At 42.4% G+C, this 20,506-nt stretch overlaps 1 protein-coding gene across 33 annotated transcripts in view; it reads right to left on the bottom strand.

Annotated features, from left to right (window-relative positions):
• Nucleotides 1–2,032: 2,032 nt before the first annotated feature.
• Nucleotides 2,033–20,506, bottom strand: part of trol (terribly reduced optic lobes) — a 531,158-nt gene continuing 512,684 nt past the window's right edge. For 32 of the 33 annotated variants that reach the window (XM_075888764.1, XM_075888744.1, XM_075888745.1 and 29 more), the window contains 6 exons: nucleotides 18,535–18,669; nucleotides 15,417–15,642; nucleotides 11,457–11,540; nucleotides 10,908–11,008; nucleotides 10,702–10,849; nucleotides 2,033–2,615 (listed from right to left, as the gene is read on the bottom strand). In XM_075888764.1, coding sequence (XP_075744879.1) covers nucleotides 2,564–2,615; nucleotides 10,702–10,849; nucleotides 10,908–11,008; nucleotides 11,457–11,540; nucleotides 15,417–15,642; nucleotides 18,535–18,669 — 746 coding nt within the window. In that variant the 3' untranslated portion in view covers nucleotides 2,033–2,563. The remainder of the gene's footprint in view (nucleotides 2,616–10,701; nucleotides 10,850–10,907; nucleotides 11,009–11,456; nucleotides 11,541–15,416; nucleotides 15,643–18,534; nucleotides 18,670–20,506) is intronic. The other variant, XM_075888778.1, reaches the window with a different exon arrangement.

Below are 20,506 nucleotides of genomic sequence, written 5' to 3'. Positions count from 1 at the left end.
AAGAACACGAGAGCCAAATATTATAGTGCAGCACGTGGCCTGGAATTCATAATAAATTATCAGTCAGATAAAAGTTACTTCCTCTTCTCTCCAGAAAAGACGGGAGATGCTCAAAAATCGCGCGTAGAAGGCCATCTATCAGCCATTGACTAATTTGAGCATGGCATGCTCGGTCGTTACAGGAATAGCAGAGTTCACGCGTGCGTGCGCGATCACACTGGAAAAGTCGCGTATTCGAAAAAAAAAGTGCTCAAGGTTACGAAATGCATGTGACGTGTTTTATTTGCCCATGTCATGCATTCCTGCTTAGCTTCCAGCGCTTTCATCGGGACGAGAGAAGAGAGAATGCGACTTAGTGTGCGACAAATCCTTGTAACTCTGCTCGTACTGAACATATTCTTAAAATTTTTGTGGCCTTGTGAATTCATGATGCGATTAGCTATTTTAGTATATTCATTCCATGGTTACTTGAAAAAGTGTTTTAGCACCCCTTTAACGGCGGGGCTGGGTTAAGAACCCATGCCCTATACTCCAAAGGTTAGTGCCTTAATCACTAGGCTATGCACGCATACTTGCACAGTGCACATATGGATGTGTTTCACCCTTGGTACATAAAGATTGTTCAAGCAGAACAATTTTTATAAAGGCCTTGCTGCATTCCCTGGTAAAGAAATGCTCCGCAGGAGATGTAGTGCTGACATGGGGTATTGTACACATTGGCAAAATTTATATTTATGAAAAACTTGCAGCTGTTTTAGTGGTGCCTTCTGAGGTAGCTGTACCAAATGCTTATGAGATACCATGTCGATGCCAGATGCTTTTGCCGCTCTAACATGGAGACATATTTCACGGCTGCAGCTGAGTGGAGACTCCAGGCGTAGAGCATTAATTGTGTAACCGCTCGCCAAAAATTGGTGTAGCGCAATGTCCTGTCGATCTTTCTACCCCGAATCGCCCGCGCTGCTTTCTATTAGGAAGCAGATGCAGGGTGTTTAGAGCATCATAAAGTGCTTTACACTCATTCACTGTAGTCATTCTTTTCAGCTTTGTGCGCTGTTACATGCATTGCAATAAACCAATTAGCTTGCCAAGCACCTATTGTTGACAGTGTAGAGGTTTGAGCTGCTTCTGCAGTAAGCTTCACAGTGGATGAGTTAAAACTTGCTTCTTGTCACGTGCTTGCGTGTGCATGACATTGCACAATGCAGTCAAGCATGGGACAGGGTTTGCATAAAAAAGAGGACACTGATCACAAGAAAACAAAAAATGCAATAAGACAACGTTTGCAACTGACGCTGCACAAACTCAAACATTAACAAACATCAGCTTTATTGCAGCTTCAGAGCAGTGAAACTAGGCGCAACAAAGTAAGTGCAGCTGCTGTTGACACCTAGAAATAGGCAGCGTGGCACATTCAAACAAAAAGAACAAAATTTAAAAGTTGTAAATGGCAGTGGTCGCACCACCAAAGCTGCAGTCAACACCCTGAATATGTACACTCTCGTGGTAATGTTTTACCTGAATCACTTGTCATAGCAAAATACTCAATCCCATACTAAATAAAAAACAAGCGACATGAACCATTCAAAAGACAGATGTTGACAGAAAATGAGAACCTTGACTGCAGCTGAATGGTATAATTTAGTGGTGAAATTAGCTTGCACTTAAATCATGTGTCACAAACCAAAATAACAGATTTGCTGCCTTTGATTGATTGCATTCTATTCACGCACACTACATACAGCAGGCTCGCATAAAAAATGTAGAAAAGTATGTCGTCATAAATAAGCCATTTTATACATTCTCTTCTTCTGACTGTACCCATCTTGGCACTTGCTCTGAACTGCATGGGACCACACAAAACTATGTTGTTTTTTTTCATCCTGTCAGTAAGTAAACCAAGTGAAGAAATGTTAAAAGATGAGGCTGAAAAAAGAATTCACCGGTTTAGGTTCCTGCAAACAAAAATTTGGCACAAATGCTATGCACAAAAGCAAATTGTGCTCACACTACGCTGCTAAAAACAATGTGGCTGCAAATGTGACATGCCAGTTTATGCAAGAGGCATTGCCACCAAACGAGAAAACTGGCTTATCTTGGAGAAAAAGAAGGTACAGTGAATTAAAATGAAAGAGCAGTGATTCTGCGATGAGTCAACTAAATGCACTCCATGTTGGGATATCACTGAAATGCATAGATGAAGCACAGATTCTAAGGCTGTTCTCCGAATGGAGCTTTCTTCTTTGTGATCTTGCAGCACACTGTCATCCACTCGAGGACAAAAGGATGATCACACACACAATGCTGCTTGCTCCAAAACAAGATGGCACAGGAGACTAGAGTGAATGACGGAAAATCGGCTGCCTCTGCAAAAATGGCTCCTTGGCAAGAAAAAAAAAACACATGTGCAAAAATTAAGCAAGCGAAATAAGACAATGGTGTTGCATTTCTAGCCCAGGAAAAATGTGCTTTCTTTTCCCTTGACTAAATAAAGCAATCTTGCTCTAGTGTGATGACTGAGAAAAAAATACCACTAATGGGAGAACAGCTGCTTTGCTGAAGGTCACTTGTTGCTTGTCCCGAAGTGCACGAAGTAGTCTCCACTTCCCACATGGCTGGAAACAAGGGGAAGGCATTTCAAATCCTGAATTTTGAAGTATAACAAAAAAAAAAATTATATATACCTTCTATCATAATAAAAGGATAAACTTTCCACATAGCGACAGTAACTTTTTTTTTTACACAAATAGAAAACATTCTTGATGCATAAGCATTGCTGCTGCCCTGAGAACGTGCAAGCGAAAGATTTTGTCCGCTACCCGCAGCAGGAGACCTACAATTTTGCATAAGTAGTTCACACACTGAGGCGGATTTGATGTCATGATATCAGCAGCAGCATTACAACAGTCACGATGGCCACTCTTAATCACCACAAGACATTAGCAAGCAGAAGGCACTATACCCTTCTAGAGAGACAGCGATAGTATTAAATGGGTGGTTGGTAACACATCTCGCTTGTCCTAGACACCTCTGTCAAGCCTTGAAAGTATAACTTGAGTGCACAGAGAAAAGAAAAATAAGGAAGCAAAAGTGATAGGTAGGACCCAAACTGAGAGCAGCCAGCAAGAGGGCTAATAGACAAAGCACAACATTTTATATCTGTACTCTTTCCAAAGATTACATTAAACAACATTTGTTTTAGTATATTGCCTAGGATTGAAGCGAAAAGCTTTGAAGCGTCAGAGCTTTATAATTCTGTATTGTTGAAGAGGCAGTATCATCAAGGAAAGACAGATTTGCATATTGTTCTTAGTGAACATCATGCTCCCTACAAAACACAAGTCAAATCCTGCAGTAGGAGTTCTCCAGCATCATGTGTAATTACAGCCATGGCAGAACTTACACACCTTGCATTCTCATAGATTGTTGGGAATGATGAACATTCTTCTCTTGGTCGCACATATAAATTTGTTGATAGCCAGTTGATACAATTATTTGTCACTTTAAAGACAACTGCGAGTACCACACACAAGGTAAAGGATTTTTCTCAATTTTAGGGGTGGAAGCGGGCTTCAGTCTTTTGGAGCAGCTTTGGGAGCAGGAATAATGCAACTCAATAAACAATTGTATCGGACCAGCAGGAATAATTCATTTTTGGAGCAGCTTTGGTGCAGTAAAAAGGGGGTTTGGAGCAACTCTGGAGCAGCAAAGGTGTGTTTTGTAGCAATTTCTCAGGCCACACATCACTGTTAATTAGAATTTGTGCTTTCTGGTAAACACAGAACATTTCAGTGGTTTTTTAAACATGCAATGCTGATCAAGTGACCATATCTACCCCAAGTGCATATATATTAAACCTTACATCAAAGGTGAAAGCGCAGCAACTCAAAGAAAAAACATAAGTGGCGTTCTGAACAGCTACTCGACCTCAAAAGAATGAAAAAAAGTTTAAGTTAAAAAGCTGCTATGTTCAAAAAGTGATTAAAACACCACATCCAACATGAACAGTAACTCAAGACTAAAGATGAGCTACTATATTATTAAAGTTATCCTCATACTAAACCCATGAGACTCCTTAAAAATAAATCTAAAAAACTGATGTTCCGGTCATTCAAGTGCCACAGCCGACATGAGAACCACGAAGAAATTTAGATGCACTCGCCGTGCCATTGATAGACAATTGAGTGAAACTTTTTTATTATGATAGGAATTACATGGACACTCAATGGGTTTTCGTCGTCGCCGCCATGTTCCGCGTAATCTACTAGTTGGTACCATTCCCCGCTCATCGTATGTTTGACCTGTGCGTAAAATTGTGCAAAGTGGGATGATGAGCGCACTTCAAGCAGAAATGAAATGAAATGGTGATCTCTGTCCCTCGAAGGGCACACGCGCTAGCATCTCACTGCGTGCTAGAACTACCATCAAATGCTCAAGCAGTGAGGAGATACGCCACCCGTCTTGAATGAGCATGAAAAGACGTGGGAGGGAGATGGCTCGAGCAGCAGCCATGAACTTTAATTCTAATGAAGGGTGCGGTTGTGATAGCTGGTGCGCGCAATATCGGCAAGCATCAGCACACCGTTCTAAGTGGTGCGCTCTCAACGAGAAGAGATTGTGCGGTAAGAGCACTTCTCCCTGGAGCGGATGTTCTTAATTTTTTACACCAGCGTTTTGTAGTTGTGAGTGTCACGATGTCAGATCCAAAAGAGTTAGCTGTCAGCTCTCGTATTGTCACAGGGTCGTGAATTCGACGAAGGCAGCAGCCGCTGTTTTCATGAGTGAACTTTTTATTTGGGCTAATCTGTGCTCGGAAAACGAAACGTCACTCTGCAAGCAATACACCCTCTAGACTGATAGCATCGAGCATAGAGCATTGGCTGTCGATTATCTGCCATGCAGCAAAGTGCAGTGGCATTTATACTTGTGCCATCGAAGATTCCAGAGTTATCGCTAGCAGCCACATAAGCTCTAGAACAAACTGTAATGTATGTGTTGTACGCATGCATAATCTCATGGGAAAGTTCTATGATTATATAGACAGTCCCCAGTCGTGTAAACACGGTTTGTGCAAGGCAGCATTTCACGCGTAATGGTGCAGTAACAAAAATAGAAAAAAAGAGCACGTGCAGCATCACCATTACAACATTACAAATTGTTGCTATTGTAGTCATCGCTACGCCAGTGACACCAATTTTTATTTTTTTTCCATTTTAAGACAAAAAGCTCACAGCACCATTGCTGAGCAACCGTTGAGCACAGCCCATTCGCCAAGGGGTTGCTTGGCAATCGTGCTGCGAGTTTTTTTTTCCACAGCACTGTCGTCTTTATAGTTTGCCTAACAGCTTTGATTTTAAAACACACATAGAGTCGCATAATAAGGTATGCACACAAACGCTACCTTAACAAGAATCATGCATTGTGTTCATGCGGCACAAGATTCATGCATGATCTGAATAAGACCTTTGATATGGATGCGGAATTTCAATAATAATATCCGGGGTTTAAAGGGACTGTCTACCATCCTTCACTGCTTTTCTGTTTAGTGTTGCAATAAGAAGCGTACTATCTGTAGTGTATAATCTTGCAGTACTTTCTCTGGAAAGTGCGTAGAAATTTTTAAAACATAATTTTGCTATCTCGCACAGCAAGTCAGATTGGCGCAGCATTTCCACCCCTGCAATTTGGGTCACACAGCTTCATAGTTAGACATCATTAATATGCCCTGCTTGCTGGATCAGATGAACTTGTAATGCTCTATGTCACAGCTATTTCTGCATCGAGAGTTTTCAACTGCAGCAGTATGGACGGATGATGGATGAAAGAACTTTTAAGTCCAATAGGTCACACTAAGCCCGAAGCGGGTCGCTTTCTTGTTGGGACTTAATGACATAGCCTTTCAACCACTTCACGGGCCCACTGGACTGCCCATAATTGTCCCTCTAATATCGAACTATGTAGAGCTGCATCCCACTGTTCTTCAGTGTTTTCCTTGTCGCTGCGTAACACGGAGCAACACCAGAGCTTATGAGCAAGACCTATGGCGTCGTGGCATTAATTTTGGCTATAGGAATAGAGAACTTGAGCAAGATATTGTTAATTAACAGTAGATTTGGGTAAGTTATTGTTTGTAAAAGCCTTAGCGTAATGGACCAAGCTCTGTTTAGTCAAGGTTAGTCTAGAGGAGCGCACTCGCTCCCTCCTTACGGCTTGAGCAGCCACCGTGAGTACAATGGAGCTTTTTCTTTACAGTGGCGACAGCACACTATGCGTGAGGTCATCGCGAGCCAACTCTTTAAAGCATCTTTCTTTGCATATGCTTCGTACTATAAAACAGCTGTTCCCAACCACTTTCTAGTGCTTCTTTCGTTTGAGAAAGCAGTAACAGTAATAGAGGTGCATGTGGCTATCTTGGCACTCATGCCCTCGGAAAATAAAGACGCACATGCATCACTACCAGAAATTTTATTTTTTAAGACTCAACCATCTTATATTCAATGAATTCGAAAATGATTGAGGCCTGTGTGCATAGATTTAGATCTGCACCACAACAGATTGCTGGCATTTCAGACAGTAAATCCCCACTGTTTAAAAATAGTATGGACAGAATGCTGATGCATATATAACCGAGTGTGTCTTTTCGCTCACTTTCTACAATGAGATGTGTGATCTCATCCTTTTGTCCAGCCACTCGCATGTTTGGTTGCTAATGTTATTGTTTTCCTGTGTGGGGATTGGCTGAGTAGTGGGTGAATAAAAAAAAAAATTCTCGGTAGTGAATCATTCGTAGAAGATACAGCTCTACAGCCGAGCCCACATATAATGACTCCATTTATAAAGAACTTTTGCTTAAAACAGACAATATCCACGTGACTGTGAAAACATACATTGTTTCAATGACACAAAATTGCACTTACAACAAAGGTCTCCGAGCGCCGCTGATCAGTTACAGCGAACGGAGTCGGCGCTCTGCCGACTTCCCGGGAAATTACTTTCGTTGACCAAATCAGACATCATGCCCATACATTCTTATTATTAAACCCCGATTCTGTCTCCGCGCTTCTCTAGTTGCTGCTCTCCCCGACCGCTTTTTGCTACGCACCCCTCCAGTCCTTTGTCCCCCCACTACTCTGAGCACCCTGCATCACCAGACAAGGCCAATCTTTTCACACTGCCACCGATCTTTCGAAAACCGGTCTCCCCTCAGTTTTCGACCGCTGCTACTGTCATTGGCGTCGCCGGCCTGGAGTGACCAGACCATTTGCCTACATTGTCGGCCACTGACTGTATCCGATCGTCTGCGTCGCATTTTATTGTATCATTTCAGTGCACGTGCGTACGCTACCCCGCCGACTTTGATAATTCGCGATTGGTTTCGTGTTTAGGACCTGTTCTCGCTCACTTCGCACTCTGCTCAGCATGCCCTCCGCACACGTGCGGAAGAGTAAAAACAGCTGTTAATTTGCACGGAACGAATTGTGAAATATCCAAGTTGGTGAGGCCACGCAAACCCCATGGTGCAATCAACGTTTTTTTTTTTACCACGGCCGCCAATTTTTTGAACACCGCGCGCACAATGATTCAGATGACTTTTTTAGATCTCTGGGCATACAGGCACTCTTTTAAAGTTTTTCTACGCGTGAGTGGCGCGTTTCACGAACCTTACAAGCAAGCTACCCGACCTGCCTCCTTCCCTCTGTATCCTCCCATCTCTTCCCTCTATCGCAACTCCTTGCCCTTCTCTCGCAAATCTGCTCTTCTCTCTTGATCACAAACCCTTTGCTCGTCTTCACCGCTCCGTGACGCCAGTCATGCTGGCTCGAATTAGTTTAGTTTTATGACTAGAAATGGGCCCAGAGCTATTCCACGCGTTCTGGAATGTATGCAGTGTTGCGCGTCTTGCTCACTCTTGGTGTGCGTGTGGTCAAAGATGGCATACAGGAGGTCTTGCACGCTTTTTCCTGCCACTCAAGAAAACACTGAAAGTGTAGCCGCTTGGCTTGGGCATCATCGGCACGTTAGGTGCCGCGTTGCAGAGTGCTTGCTTGTAGCTGTTGACCAGCTGGCAGCCACCTTGCCGCTTCGGGCGTCCTGGTGTTCAGCTTAAGAGATAGTGAACATTTCGTGGGCGGTGGTGATGGTTACATGCACGGCACCCACTTCGTTGACGTTGGGCCCGACGCCGAGCCTGAAACTTCCGAACAGGACCACTGCGGCGGCGATTTGTGGCAGAGTGTTGTCAACTCCGACATGGGAGAGTGGGTGGGATATCTGCTGCGATGGTTTCATTACGGCCGATGATGATGCCGACACCGCGGAACCGTGCATGGATTAGGGCATTGTGAATAAAGTATGCATTAAGAGGGATTTGAAGAAATCGGTTGCGAGAACGACGAAATTTTGGAGTCAGTGCCTCATGCAGCTTATGCCACGGGCCTTGGCGATGAGCATGCTGCCGTTCAAAATAAACTCGAGACTGCCATTATCGCTTTCGCTCTTCGAAACACATGCGTCACAAACTTTTCGGGGCAAACAATTTTATGTTTTCATTCGCAACTTTTTTAAAAGCTGTGTTTCATTGACTATGAACTTCGGGATACAGCTAACGGATGCCGTGTCAGGCTCAGGCTTGTTATAAGTGGGCTCGACTGTATATATTCATCCAATTCCTTGGAGTTGCAGAAAACGGGAGAAAAACCAGTGTGTTATAGCCTCATCTATGCTTTCCCGAGCAACAGAAGTGGGTTGCTTCTGTTGTCTCAGTGGGTTATATTTCCTCCTTGTCTCCGCCATGCATTATTTTCTGTTAAGATTCGTCACATGTGTTTACCTGTGCATCCATCTTATTTTTCTTCCTTTTAACTATAGTGCCAGTCTTAGCACAGTATGAGTACCTGCTATTTCATGTTATTTAAAGCTTGTGCTTATTATTATTATTATTATTATTATTATTATTATTATTATTATTATTATTAGTAGTAGTAGTAGTAGTAGTAGTAGTAGAAGTAGTAGTAGTAGTAGTAGTAGTAGTAGTAGTAGTAGTAGTAGTAGTAGTAGTAGTAGTAGTAGTAGTAGTAGTAGTAGTAGTAGTAGTAGTAGTAGTAGTAGTAGTAGTAGTAGTAGTCCTGCTAGTGTGACCCTGATTTAGAGGTATTAGCAAGAAACAGTGGCCGTCCTAATTATATATACTTTAAAATTTTTAGTATTTATTTCAACATTAAAGCACGAACTATAATGCCATCAACCAATAGCAGAAATTGACTCATTTTTTCGTGCCGTGACGACCAGCATGTGTACTAGAAATAAATGTTTCCTACACACTTTTTTCAACAAAGAATAAGTTATGCACAATTTTTCCTGATGACTGGGCCTAAACTTCTGAGTGCGACAAATGCAGTATTCAGCCTCCTACTCATTTCTATGCACTACAGAAGACGAATTTTTCTTACAACCTCAACGATGCTTTTCAGTGCAACAGAAACAGACAAATAAGTGGTCTCCTCTTAGGAAAAGTGGAGATCACATTAGTTACCCAATGTGCTGGAAACCATGTTCATATCACATTGGTGGCACGGAGTGACTTCAGAAAAGACGACAGAGAGTTTTAAGCCGGGAATTCCCCGTGCGCAATATCCTCTGCAGCTGCTGGCAGCAGAGTGTCTTGTCGCGGTGGTCTAGTGGCTAAGGTACTTGGCTGCTGACCCGCAGGTCGCGGGATCGAATCCCGGCTGCGGCGGCTGCATTTCCGATGGAGGCAGAAATGTAGGCCCGTGTGCTCAGATTTTGGCGCACGTTAAAGAACCCAAGGTGGTCTGAAATTTTCGGAGCCCTCCACTACGGCGTCTCTCATAATCATATGGCGGTTTTGGGATGTTAAACCCCACATATCATTCAATCAAAGCTGCTGGCAGCGAGCTAGCTCGAAGCGCCCCTGCCAAGCTGCGGCAATAGGTAGCAACAGCCCCCCTTTCCTCCAGACTGGCCAAGAAGCCTCCAGACTGGCCATGGTTTATTTTACTGTGTGGAGGGGAGAAGATCCTGCTCCTAGGTGTTTGGTTAGCTTGTTGTACGATGTGATCCCTGCAGTTTGAAACCTCAGCATCTTATTTTTTTTCTTTGTGGCTGCACAGTTGACAAGTCCTTGTGAGGCACTGTGGGCAGATTTGTTGAGGTTCGCGAGAGCACTATCGGTTCCTCCCATGCGAGCAGGAAACTGAGTAATCACATGTGGTTTGATTACTTTTCTCATAAGCATTGCCACAGCCTGTCTAGAAATTACTCTTATGGCAAATGCTCAGACGGCTCTCCTAAAGCTACTGTAAGTTGCAATGAAATGGCTGCTTGCTCAGCAATTTCCGATTATGCGGTGCAGATGGAAGCCGAGTTCACCAGTTCACTTTTACTGTTGTGAAGGGACATGAAAGCCACGTCTGCAGACAAGCATTATTCAGCCCGATTTTTACCTCTTTCTAGTAAGGCTCTGCCTTGCCTTTTTCTCACATTATGAATGGGGTGAACATTTCTTGGGAACAGGCATAAATAAGTATTGTCTTTCAAATTGTATGAGTTTTGTTTCTGATTATCACGCTTAAATTTCTTTTCGTAACCAATCACACACAATGTTGGCTTGGTATAGTATAATTATGACAGTGGCCAGAAAGAGTTAGCAATGATATGATAAATATAAGATTAAAATCTTACTCTTCACATTGGTCAGCATTTGCTGAGCTGATCGAGTCACTGTAGAGGCTAAGGACACCAGAATCCTGGATTTGCACATTCATTATGGAGCCCGTAAAGCCCTTGAGGTATCGTTCTGCAGTCATTTCTCTTGGTTCAGGGGCACCTCCTGCGAGAATAAGGCCTGTTGATTTGACAAGCCCCTATGTCACGAGGAAAGAGCTCACCAATAAAGATGTCGCTCTTCGTGTTCAGCATGACAAGCAGACCGAGGGATTCCCCGTGCACTTCTTTGGTATCGACCTTGAGTGTGCCTCGTTTTCCAGTTCTGCAAAGAAACAGCCATATATGCAGACACAACATGCCCCACGGAGTTGCACATTGCTGTGGCTGTAGTCCCTGGAAAAGCTGGCACCATCGTTAACAGATTCGTTCCCTAGCTGTGCACGTTTTTTGCTTATGACATCAAATGCTTGGCTTTTCACACAATGTTCAACGGCACTAAGAAAGGAGGAGCAGTGAGGAGGTTGAAACAATTCGAGATCCTGTATATCTGACAAGCTACATTCACATGAACGTGACAGTTGCATTTTGAAATGCATTGTAAGTAATTTTATGCATTTACTTGTAGCACATGATGCAATGTGCCTGCCAACAGTCAATCAGAACTTTAGAGATAATCTTTGCTTTCATGTGACATATTCATTGATAACAGACACAAAACAGGATTCTCTTTAATTATCAGGAGTTTTAATGTGCAGATTTTGATATCTTACCTTCTGAGCTCCACTGTATGCATGCGTCCGTCATCAACCCTTTCTTCTGACACAATCTCGGCAGGACCACCTCCCATTTCATAGCTAAAAAATAAGAAGCAAAGGCTCTTTTTAACAGGGTTTGCTCTGATAAACCTATTTAAATGAGTGTCTTGTATTGCCCTATCTTGTATTGTGGTGTTTTACATTTCGCTAATGCATAAAGCCAAGACTACTTATAAAAAATTGTTGCACCTTAGGATTCACAAAAAAAAAAGAAATGCATTAGAAATTTTTTTAAAAAGAGGAGTTTGTAATGCAATTAAGAGCTTTGTGTAGTGGAACTAATATTCATGTTTGAAGAGACTGAATCAGCATACACAGGCTGAGCTCATAAGCACAAGAAGCAGATATCAATAAGTCCTTTATTTTCTTGATATGAAGGTTGATTACAATAGTTCAATTTTTGTATCAACAAAAAAGTTTGTGTTCAAGATTTCTTACAATAGCAGATCATTTTGAACAAGCAAGCATTCATAAATGGTTTTATATGACCACTTTTATGGAGGCAATCCTGGTTTATGTAGTCTCTGGCCGCGGCTCAAACTGACATTTTTTTTTAGTCGTAACTTCAATGGCAAATTTTATTTTTTTTTTATCTTGAGTGATGTTGTTCATAGTGATAATTTTCTCAGAGATTTCAAATGAGCTTCTTTTTCCAATCAATAACAAAATACTGAGCACAAAATCTGCCATTTTATGCATAATAGAGCATGGGAATTAAAAATAATAGCAATTTGGTCAAAAAAAGCCATTTGGGCTAGTTAGTAGCGGTTCATTATAGAAAATAGAAGTGGCACACAGTTCGTAACTGGACTAGAGGAGAGAAGAGTATGCTTGTATTGTTGTTCTCACCTCCAGACCATGTTGCGTACTACGCCCTACTTCTATCTTCCACAATGTGGACAAGTTGTCTAATATTCACCAGGTCTAGCCAGTATTGCAATTTGCAGTGGTACAAGGATAACATGATAGTACCTTAAAGACACTATTGAGAATCTGTATTTCTGTATCAGATACATGCCAAAAATGTATTTGTGAAGTACTTTTGCAACGTATCATTTATATCAAGATACTGTATCACCGGTACCTCGTTACTTTGGAAATGAGTTAACATGTTTTCAAGAAGTGGAGAAAAGACTTTTCTTGGCGACGGCAAGTATGCAAGTTCCCCCGCCAATGGACCTCAACTGGGGTACATCACAGCGTGCCGTCACCGGTGCACGTGCAAGGCGGCGGTTGGCAATACACTCCTGCCAGAGGCTGAGTAGGGTGCAGTCGCTCGGTGCTTGGGGCAAGTTTTTTTTTTTTTTCTTGAAAACTTAATCTTTATTTCCCAGTGGTAACATTAGCTGTGGTATGTGTCAGAGAACATTTTTGTGTGTGGTATTGTGAGTGACAAAATATTTGCCACACTGGCTGGCTGTTTATCTCGAAGAAGTGAACACACATGGCGGCCTATGCGAGGTGGTGTGTGCAGTGTGACTAACGTGATGCGTCTTGTTTGCGAAAACACTGGTATTCGTTGTGGGCCTGTTGCAGTAACCGGTTGTCGATGAAACTTTATGGTCTGACACTTTGGTCAAGGTAAAAATGCATTTGACACGATCATCTGCAAGTGGGTAAATCTCAGTGTATGTGCGGCATGCGGAAAAATAAAAGTGCATAATCTCTGGGTAATATATATGACTACGCATAAGCTATAAGCATGTTGTAGCCTTGCCAAATCTCCATATGTGCTTCACAGTGGCTATAACTCGTATTATCGGATACCTGATACTTGTTAATAGAAACAGTGAAAATTTCCGTTTCTTATCCACTTTGTACTTTTACGACTCGATCCTTATGAAGTGACACTGCACATTAGAAGTTTGTGTATCAGGCCTAAAAGAGCAATATAGGTATGAAAACACGTTATAGGTGTCAAATACAGCAAGGTAACTGTGCCAAACAATATTATATATTATTAAGTTGTCAGGTTTTATATCACATGAATTTTCACAGGGTTACTAAGAAATGCAGTGGCAGAATTTCACTTTAATTTTCACAAGGACATGTTAACCTCAGCCTAACGTACGGCAAGAAGTGTTTCCTTTTTTCATTCATCTCCGATCAGACTTTTTCACAATGAGTGAGAATCTTATCCATGACGTCGCTTACAGCAGCTCAAAACCATGCTGCTGCCAATGCTGTACCTCATTTAAAACTGCATTGCACATGCCACGATGTAAATTGAATAAATTCACATCCATGCCATGCAAATAGTTCTCAAAGTGCCAGTCACCTTGTATATTCAAAATGTTCGCTTTCCAAAAAGATCAGATTTTTCTCATGACTGCTATAAGCCCACTGCGTGCTGGTCATGCCTCAGTATTCCAAATAAAGTTTCTTCATCCATCTATCTACTACGAGCAAAGAACAGTGACCCTTCCACGACCCCCTTCTTTCAAACGCTGTGACTTTAGAACATAGCAATGTAGATATTTCTGTTGAAGGAATGCAAACACGCAGCTTTGCTATGCAGAAAGATGCCGCCGGCGGAACTTTCTTGTCAACCAGCACCTTCTCCGAGAGAGGGTATGGTGGGCGGGATGCCAGCAGTTTTGTTTCAACAGTAGTCAACAGCAGTCATTGTTTACAAACAGGAAGAGGTCTATTGGTGACACTGGGAGGGCAGCAAGAGGTACCCCACACAGAATGGCCCGAGAAGTAAAGCACCAGACGCCGCTCACATTAGGATCACAGTAGCCTGAAGATCGCGGTTGTCGACCACTGCGCTCTCAAGGCTAATGCAGCACCCCTAATTTTCAAGGGTGGGCCACCAGTCATTACACAAGTTCACAAGCCTTGTTGAAACTGTACCGACGCCGTTAAGAAGACAGCCTATTCGAGAAGCTGCTGTTTCTTAAGTGCAATCAACGTAACAACTTTTCTCATCAAAACACACCTTGAGTGCCAAATAAATGAATACTTTTTCTTAATTTAATAGTATTTATTTGTGATTCAAGAGATATGCTTGGTTTGCAAGTTTAAATGTGCCACAAGATTATTCACATTGTTCTGCGGCACTCAATAATCTCCATGTGCATTATTAAAACCCTCAAAACAAGGAAGTATTCCATTATTTGTATTCTTGCATATATATTCTGGGATACTTTTTTTCTCCTTTTTGCAAGTATATCTTTGAAATATATCTTTGAAATATCCCAAACATCAAAGGCAAATGTATTTCAGTATCTGTATTTCAGGATTACACCACATGTATTTTGATAGTACCTAAATTCCTGAATACTTTTCTGGATATCTCTGTCCAGCCCTGACATTGGCTTGCGTTCGTCATTGTTTTACTTCCTACATTTTCCCTTACCTCACATTTCTCATTCTAAGTATGAGTGGCACTGGAGGCAGTAACAATTTTCAAAGCACAAATTTCATAAAAAAGCGATGTATATGAACAGAAAAACATTGGCACAAAGCCTGGCACTGATGGTCATATGAAAGCGTGATTGCTAAGAATGATGCAACACCTTACACGGCTAGCTATGTCATTACGCAGTCAATCCAACATTTTCTGTTGTATATGTAAAAATATTAAATGAGAGACGTTCACTCCAGTGTGCAATGCCCAGCAGAAATGAGTGTGAGAAAGAAGCATCAAAGAAATAAGAGAGTGCTCTCCTACAAGTGAATACTAATCAAGCCGACAAGTTGAAGCGCAATGCCCCTTCCATTAGCCACTAGCATTGTAGTTGTGTATCTTCTCATGCAAACAAAGCAGTTATAGGTGAGCTATAATGACTGAGCACCTGAGAACTTCTAAACTGGTATGTTACTTCGTCACTCCACCCAGCTGTAAACATAATTTGCTTATTTATGCTATAGGTGGTACTACAGTCCCATACAATGTCTGCACATGCACACCTGAATTCAAGGTATCCATTTTTAAGTCCCAATGAGATATAGTCCTGGCCCTTGGCATCGACACCACGTGGCTGGCCTTGGAAAAGCAGGAGTCCCTCATGGTGCTTTGTCAAGAAGCTGAGCCGGATAACTTCGGACACATTGCTTGCAGCGTGCGTCAGTCGGTCCCTGCTCAGTGCAATCCAACCATCCCCATGGAAATCGGCACACTCATCAAAGATCGTTTCTGCACAATCCAAAATTGAAAAGAGGGGAGGGGGGAGGGGAGTTTCAATAATTACGGCAGGCAAGATGTTAAATATTGTGCATTCACTTCATTTCTCGCACAAAATATGAGCCAGTGTCATGCTGACAGCAAAAAGTACTCATAATCCCTAGTTTATGACATTTTATGCATTCGTTTATACTGTAAAATGTTATGAGCAACATTTCAATACATGTATACCTAATAGCACCTCTTATGTACAGATGTTCATGCCAGCCCTTTGACATGACACGAACCATAACACCCAATCAATGTCACTGCGAAAAATGGTAGTTGATTCACAGCTTGAACGTTTTAATGAAAACAATACAAATGAACATGGCACATGTGCAAAGAGCAGCAACTTTTAAAGTGAATGGGTTCACTAAACCTACAGTTATGCAGCAAGGAAAGCAGTCTGTTGTTGGACTGTGTACAAATGTACAAAACACGAAGGAAGAAGACAGGCATGTCCTGTCTCCCCACCCCCCCCCTTTTTTTAATTCTTTGTTCATGTTTTGTTCTTTTGTGGGCTACCCAACAATGGACAGGTTCCACCAAACCTACCTTCCAGTCCTACTAAAGTAGAACAGAAGAAGCTGTTTAGACTTAGCTAAACTAGCATCAGCACTCATACAACTTGAAACTATCGTCATTATATTGTTGAAAATGATGAGCATGGCCTTGAATAAGCATATATACTGATAAGCACTTCACTTGAGTGTACCAAGTGCACTAGAGTTGCATCCTAGAACTGGCCTGGGAACAAAAAACATACCCTTGTATTCTAGAACCTCCCTTCACTCCACGCTTCGCCTTCACTTGAGAAAGCTGATGGGAGCGCCATCTCTAGGTACGGCAAGTCACTGCATATCAGCGATAGTCTGCTGCGATTCTTGAGCAGCGCAGCGTCATTTTCAGCCGAGTGGTGACGCAGTGCTCAACTTTGTCAAGTGAAGGGTGAAATTCGAGTCGAGGAGCGTTCGTGAATACGGGGGATAGTATAACTCAAGGCTGTAACCACCCGCAACCCACACTCCAAATAAAGAAAAGAACAATAACAGCAAATTCTCGAAAATAGCCCTCACACCACACATATACACATATGAATCACATGAAGTCTTCAAAATGGTCACACCAATGCTACCCCTCAAACCCTTTTGTGTGCACTGGAACTGGACTTTCGTGTATGGGCAACAGCATTTCTCAGCCAAGACGATATTTCTGGCATTGAGTCATATTACTGATCCAAATTAAAGATGAAGCGGTTCACATCTCATATCACAGATGAAATATGTTGAAGTGGCTTATTTCTAGAACACAATGTACTGAGAAAACTGAACTGCACAGGTACAATGTACAATGCTTTTAGCAGACAGACTTGAGTGACATGGTGATTACAGGTCACTGTTGTGCAAGCATGAAACAAGAATTCCAACTGAGATGCAATTATGCTGAAGCTTTACACGTATGGTCCAGTATATGACACTTCAGTGTTTATGGTACAGCCAATTAGTCCCTTAGCCAGGAATTTTCTTTTGTGGAGGGGAGGGGGCAATGCACTTGCTGAAGGTCTTTACTATTCGAGAAAAGCCGTCTATTTTCATTATTCACATATAGTAAACAACCCCTTTATCAAATTCTTAGAAGCTTGCTTGGAAAGCTTCTTATGCTTGCGCCTTATCTGGCGGCAGCCAGCGTTTGCACCAATGTTGCCAGTGTACACTTCTCCGGTCGCCACTTGCGACCTCCTCTCCAATGATTCCAACAATGCTCACTAGATGGCATGCCACCACCCAAGGTGCCAGTTTTGGAAGGCCCACCCGCTCTCCTTGCTCATAGCTACATCCACTTTGTCCTCGTCGTTTTGTAGGCACGGCAGCATGTGACAAGTTCCTACGATGAGTGTCACGCACGGGTAGCGATATCCTCCCAAGCCCTAATATCCACCTGCCTGCTGTCAACCCCATTGAAGAACACCTGATAGGTACGTCTGCCATTAATGAGCAATAGGCATTTGACAAAGAGGCAGGTGGTTAACATGCCGATTGACGTGACCAACACTGTGCAGTACCAGCCGTGGAACGTGCCTGACAATACTGCTTTTAACGTACACATCATGCGCTGGCTCGTTAACAAGCCTTTCTACAGAAATGGTCTCGCCAAGAAACGCCCCATGCACCTCCGAGCAAGCTGCTCTAAAATCATCCACTTTGTTGATATGGTGGTTATATTTTTTATTGGTTAAAACGGAGGATGGTTAGAGCTCCCTACCCTTCCCTGGCTATAAGCCTGCAGCCTATATGGCTTAATAAATTCAATACGCTTTCATGTTACTGAAATGAGAATAGAACAGAGTAGAATATCATACAACGGAGCTTCTGAAGCTACACCAGGCTGCATCACAGCATTGTGCCATAACACACTGGACAGCATGAAATCTGATATATGCTTAATAAGTTTATTCGCACTGCCTCTACCTCTTTGACAATGAAACAGCGCTGCTAATATCTGCATAAGATGCTGATGCGACAAACATTTGTAAGTGTGCTAGAAAGTAATAGAATGTCCAAATGTATAGACACACACCCCTGGAGGTGGTTATGTAGGACAAGCACAAGCTCACACTGTTTATTCATCAGTAAAGCCACTGAATAAATAGGAAAATCATGACACCAAAGGCACATACACAAAGACAAGAATGTTTTACTATCCATTCAGGCACATCTCTCATTTAATTTTTATTATTAAAAGTAATGGTCAGGAGGAGCTTAGTTTTTTGTAAATCAGTAGTTACTTTTAATTTGCTGCGAGTGGTTTACAGTAGCGAAGCGACACACATACCTTTGTGCTGTGACTGGAAAAATGGCTCACCTGATTCACAGTTGGGCCCCTTGTAGCCTTTTGGACAATTGCACCTGTATGAGTTAGCCAGTCCAACACACTCGGCATTGTTTTGGCATGGGTTAATTTTCTGACAGAAGTCATCCTGGTTCTCACAGGTCCTACCTGTAGGGGAAAAGCACTACACTGTGCATCCTCCTCTTTATATGCAGTTAACATACAGAGGACTCCCGTTATATGTAACCTGAAGAGACCAAAAAGTTAGTTCCATTTAACATGAGGTCTGTTCACTAAGAGATGAGAAAAGGTGTACAATTCAAGTATTAGAGCAATCATATCAGCATCAGTTATTTCATTTATTAGGAAGCAGTTCCATTAAAGAAATTTACATTTACTGAGAGTCCCCTGTACTATTGCAGTCACATATTTTATTTATAAATAAACTTACATTGATGCAATTTTGTTTGTGAAAGCATTGAATGCGTAACATAAACTTGCATTTTATACAAGTGGCTGGGTTATACTGGCTAGTGTGATAAGCAGAAGGGTCTCTGCATACGTGGAGATGGCAGCGTCACCTGCCATCAAGGTGCCAACCACATAAACAGGCACGGCTCAATGCAGTTATGTGACTCATGCTATGTAAAGACGTGTAATGTAATTGTGGAAACTGTCAATTCACACAGATTCGGAGTTTGTATTTTATGCAGTTGTTTGAGCAGCTGTATGGTGTCCCCCTGTGTTTTTGAGTATTTATATCCAGCATTCTGAGAATGTTAGCATTTTTGGGGAGATAACCGCAAAAATAAAACGATCTTAAAAATTCACAGTGCACCCACTGTTGAAAGGTGAAAAAAGAAGGTTGTATTTATTTGTGAAAATGTGGTTACAATATCAGTTGCACAACCGCTCAAAACCGCACATGCTCACATCCCCTAAATGCATAGCCACTCAAGTCACTCACACTTTGTAGACTTTCCATTGTGATCAAGGAGTGAATGCTGATGGGTCTGTAGTGTAGCACTAATAGCGGCCAGCCAGCTAAGGAAAAGGATGACGGGCGCTGGTGGCTCGTGATGCGCGGAGCCTAGAATGTTAGTTTTTTTTTCTGGCTGGCTGGACGCCATGGTCGCTGCTCTACTTCGACACCTCGCTCCGTCTACATCTAGTCTTATTCATTAAACCAGCGACGACAGCACGTCTACATCGAACGCCCTACCATCGCTACAGGTCATTGTCCAGCACTTCAAATGTGACCTGTGTGCGGTGGTTGTTGAAGTGGGCAACTAGATAGGTGTCAGCTGGAAAAACTGCCATGATTATCAGGGGACCGCTATATTTTGGCTGTGCTTTGGATGGTTTTCTTGTCTGTTCTGGAGCCCTCGCCATGAAGTTTATGTCCTGACACTGTACATTTTAGCCGGGAAGTGTCGCTTGTCGTAAGTGACCATCTTCTGCTCACTGATGAGGCACTGGCATACACATTCATGCAGCCCGCCGGGTTCCTCCCACACTGTCACCTTCGATTCAACAAGGCACTTCAGTGGCACTCTGTGAAATTCTGGTCGATAACCATGCAACGTTTCGAAGGGAGTTTTCCCGATAATTTTGTTTACAGAGTTGTTCAAGCTGCATTCTGCCTTAACAAGCTTTTCATCGCAATCTTGCTGCTCTGTATCACTTATCAATGTAGTAATGACTGGTAGCAGTGTACTGTTCACACTCTTGACTAGGTCGTAAGCTTGAAGGTGTCAAGTGGAGTTAAGCACATGATTTATCACTCTGGCACTGCAAAAATCTTCAAATGCTCATGATGCGAAACAGCTGCCCCTGACAGTAATGATCCATCTACATAAGCCTCTCTCTATTGTGAAGTCCCAAATTGCCTCGAGAACACCCTCACAAACCTCGTCAGGTTGTCCACAATCACGAAAAAGTACTGGTTGTGTCACCTTCTTGGCACAAAGGGTCCCATATGTCAAAATGGTTGATTGGGTGAGTT

The sequence above is a fragment of the Rhipicephalus microplus genome, chromosome 3 (assembly GCF_043290135.1).
Source record: "Rhipicephalus microplus isolate Deutch F79 chromosome 3, USDA_Rmic, whole genome shotgun sequence".
NCBI classification, from domain to species: domain Eukaryota; kingdom Metazoa; phylum Arthropoda; class Arachnida; order Ixodida; family Ixodidae; genus Rhipicephalus; species Rhipicephalus microplus.
This window is presented reverse-complemented; position numbering and strand designations above follow the sequence as displayed.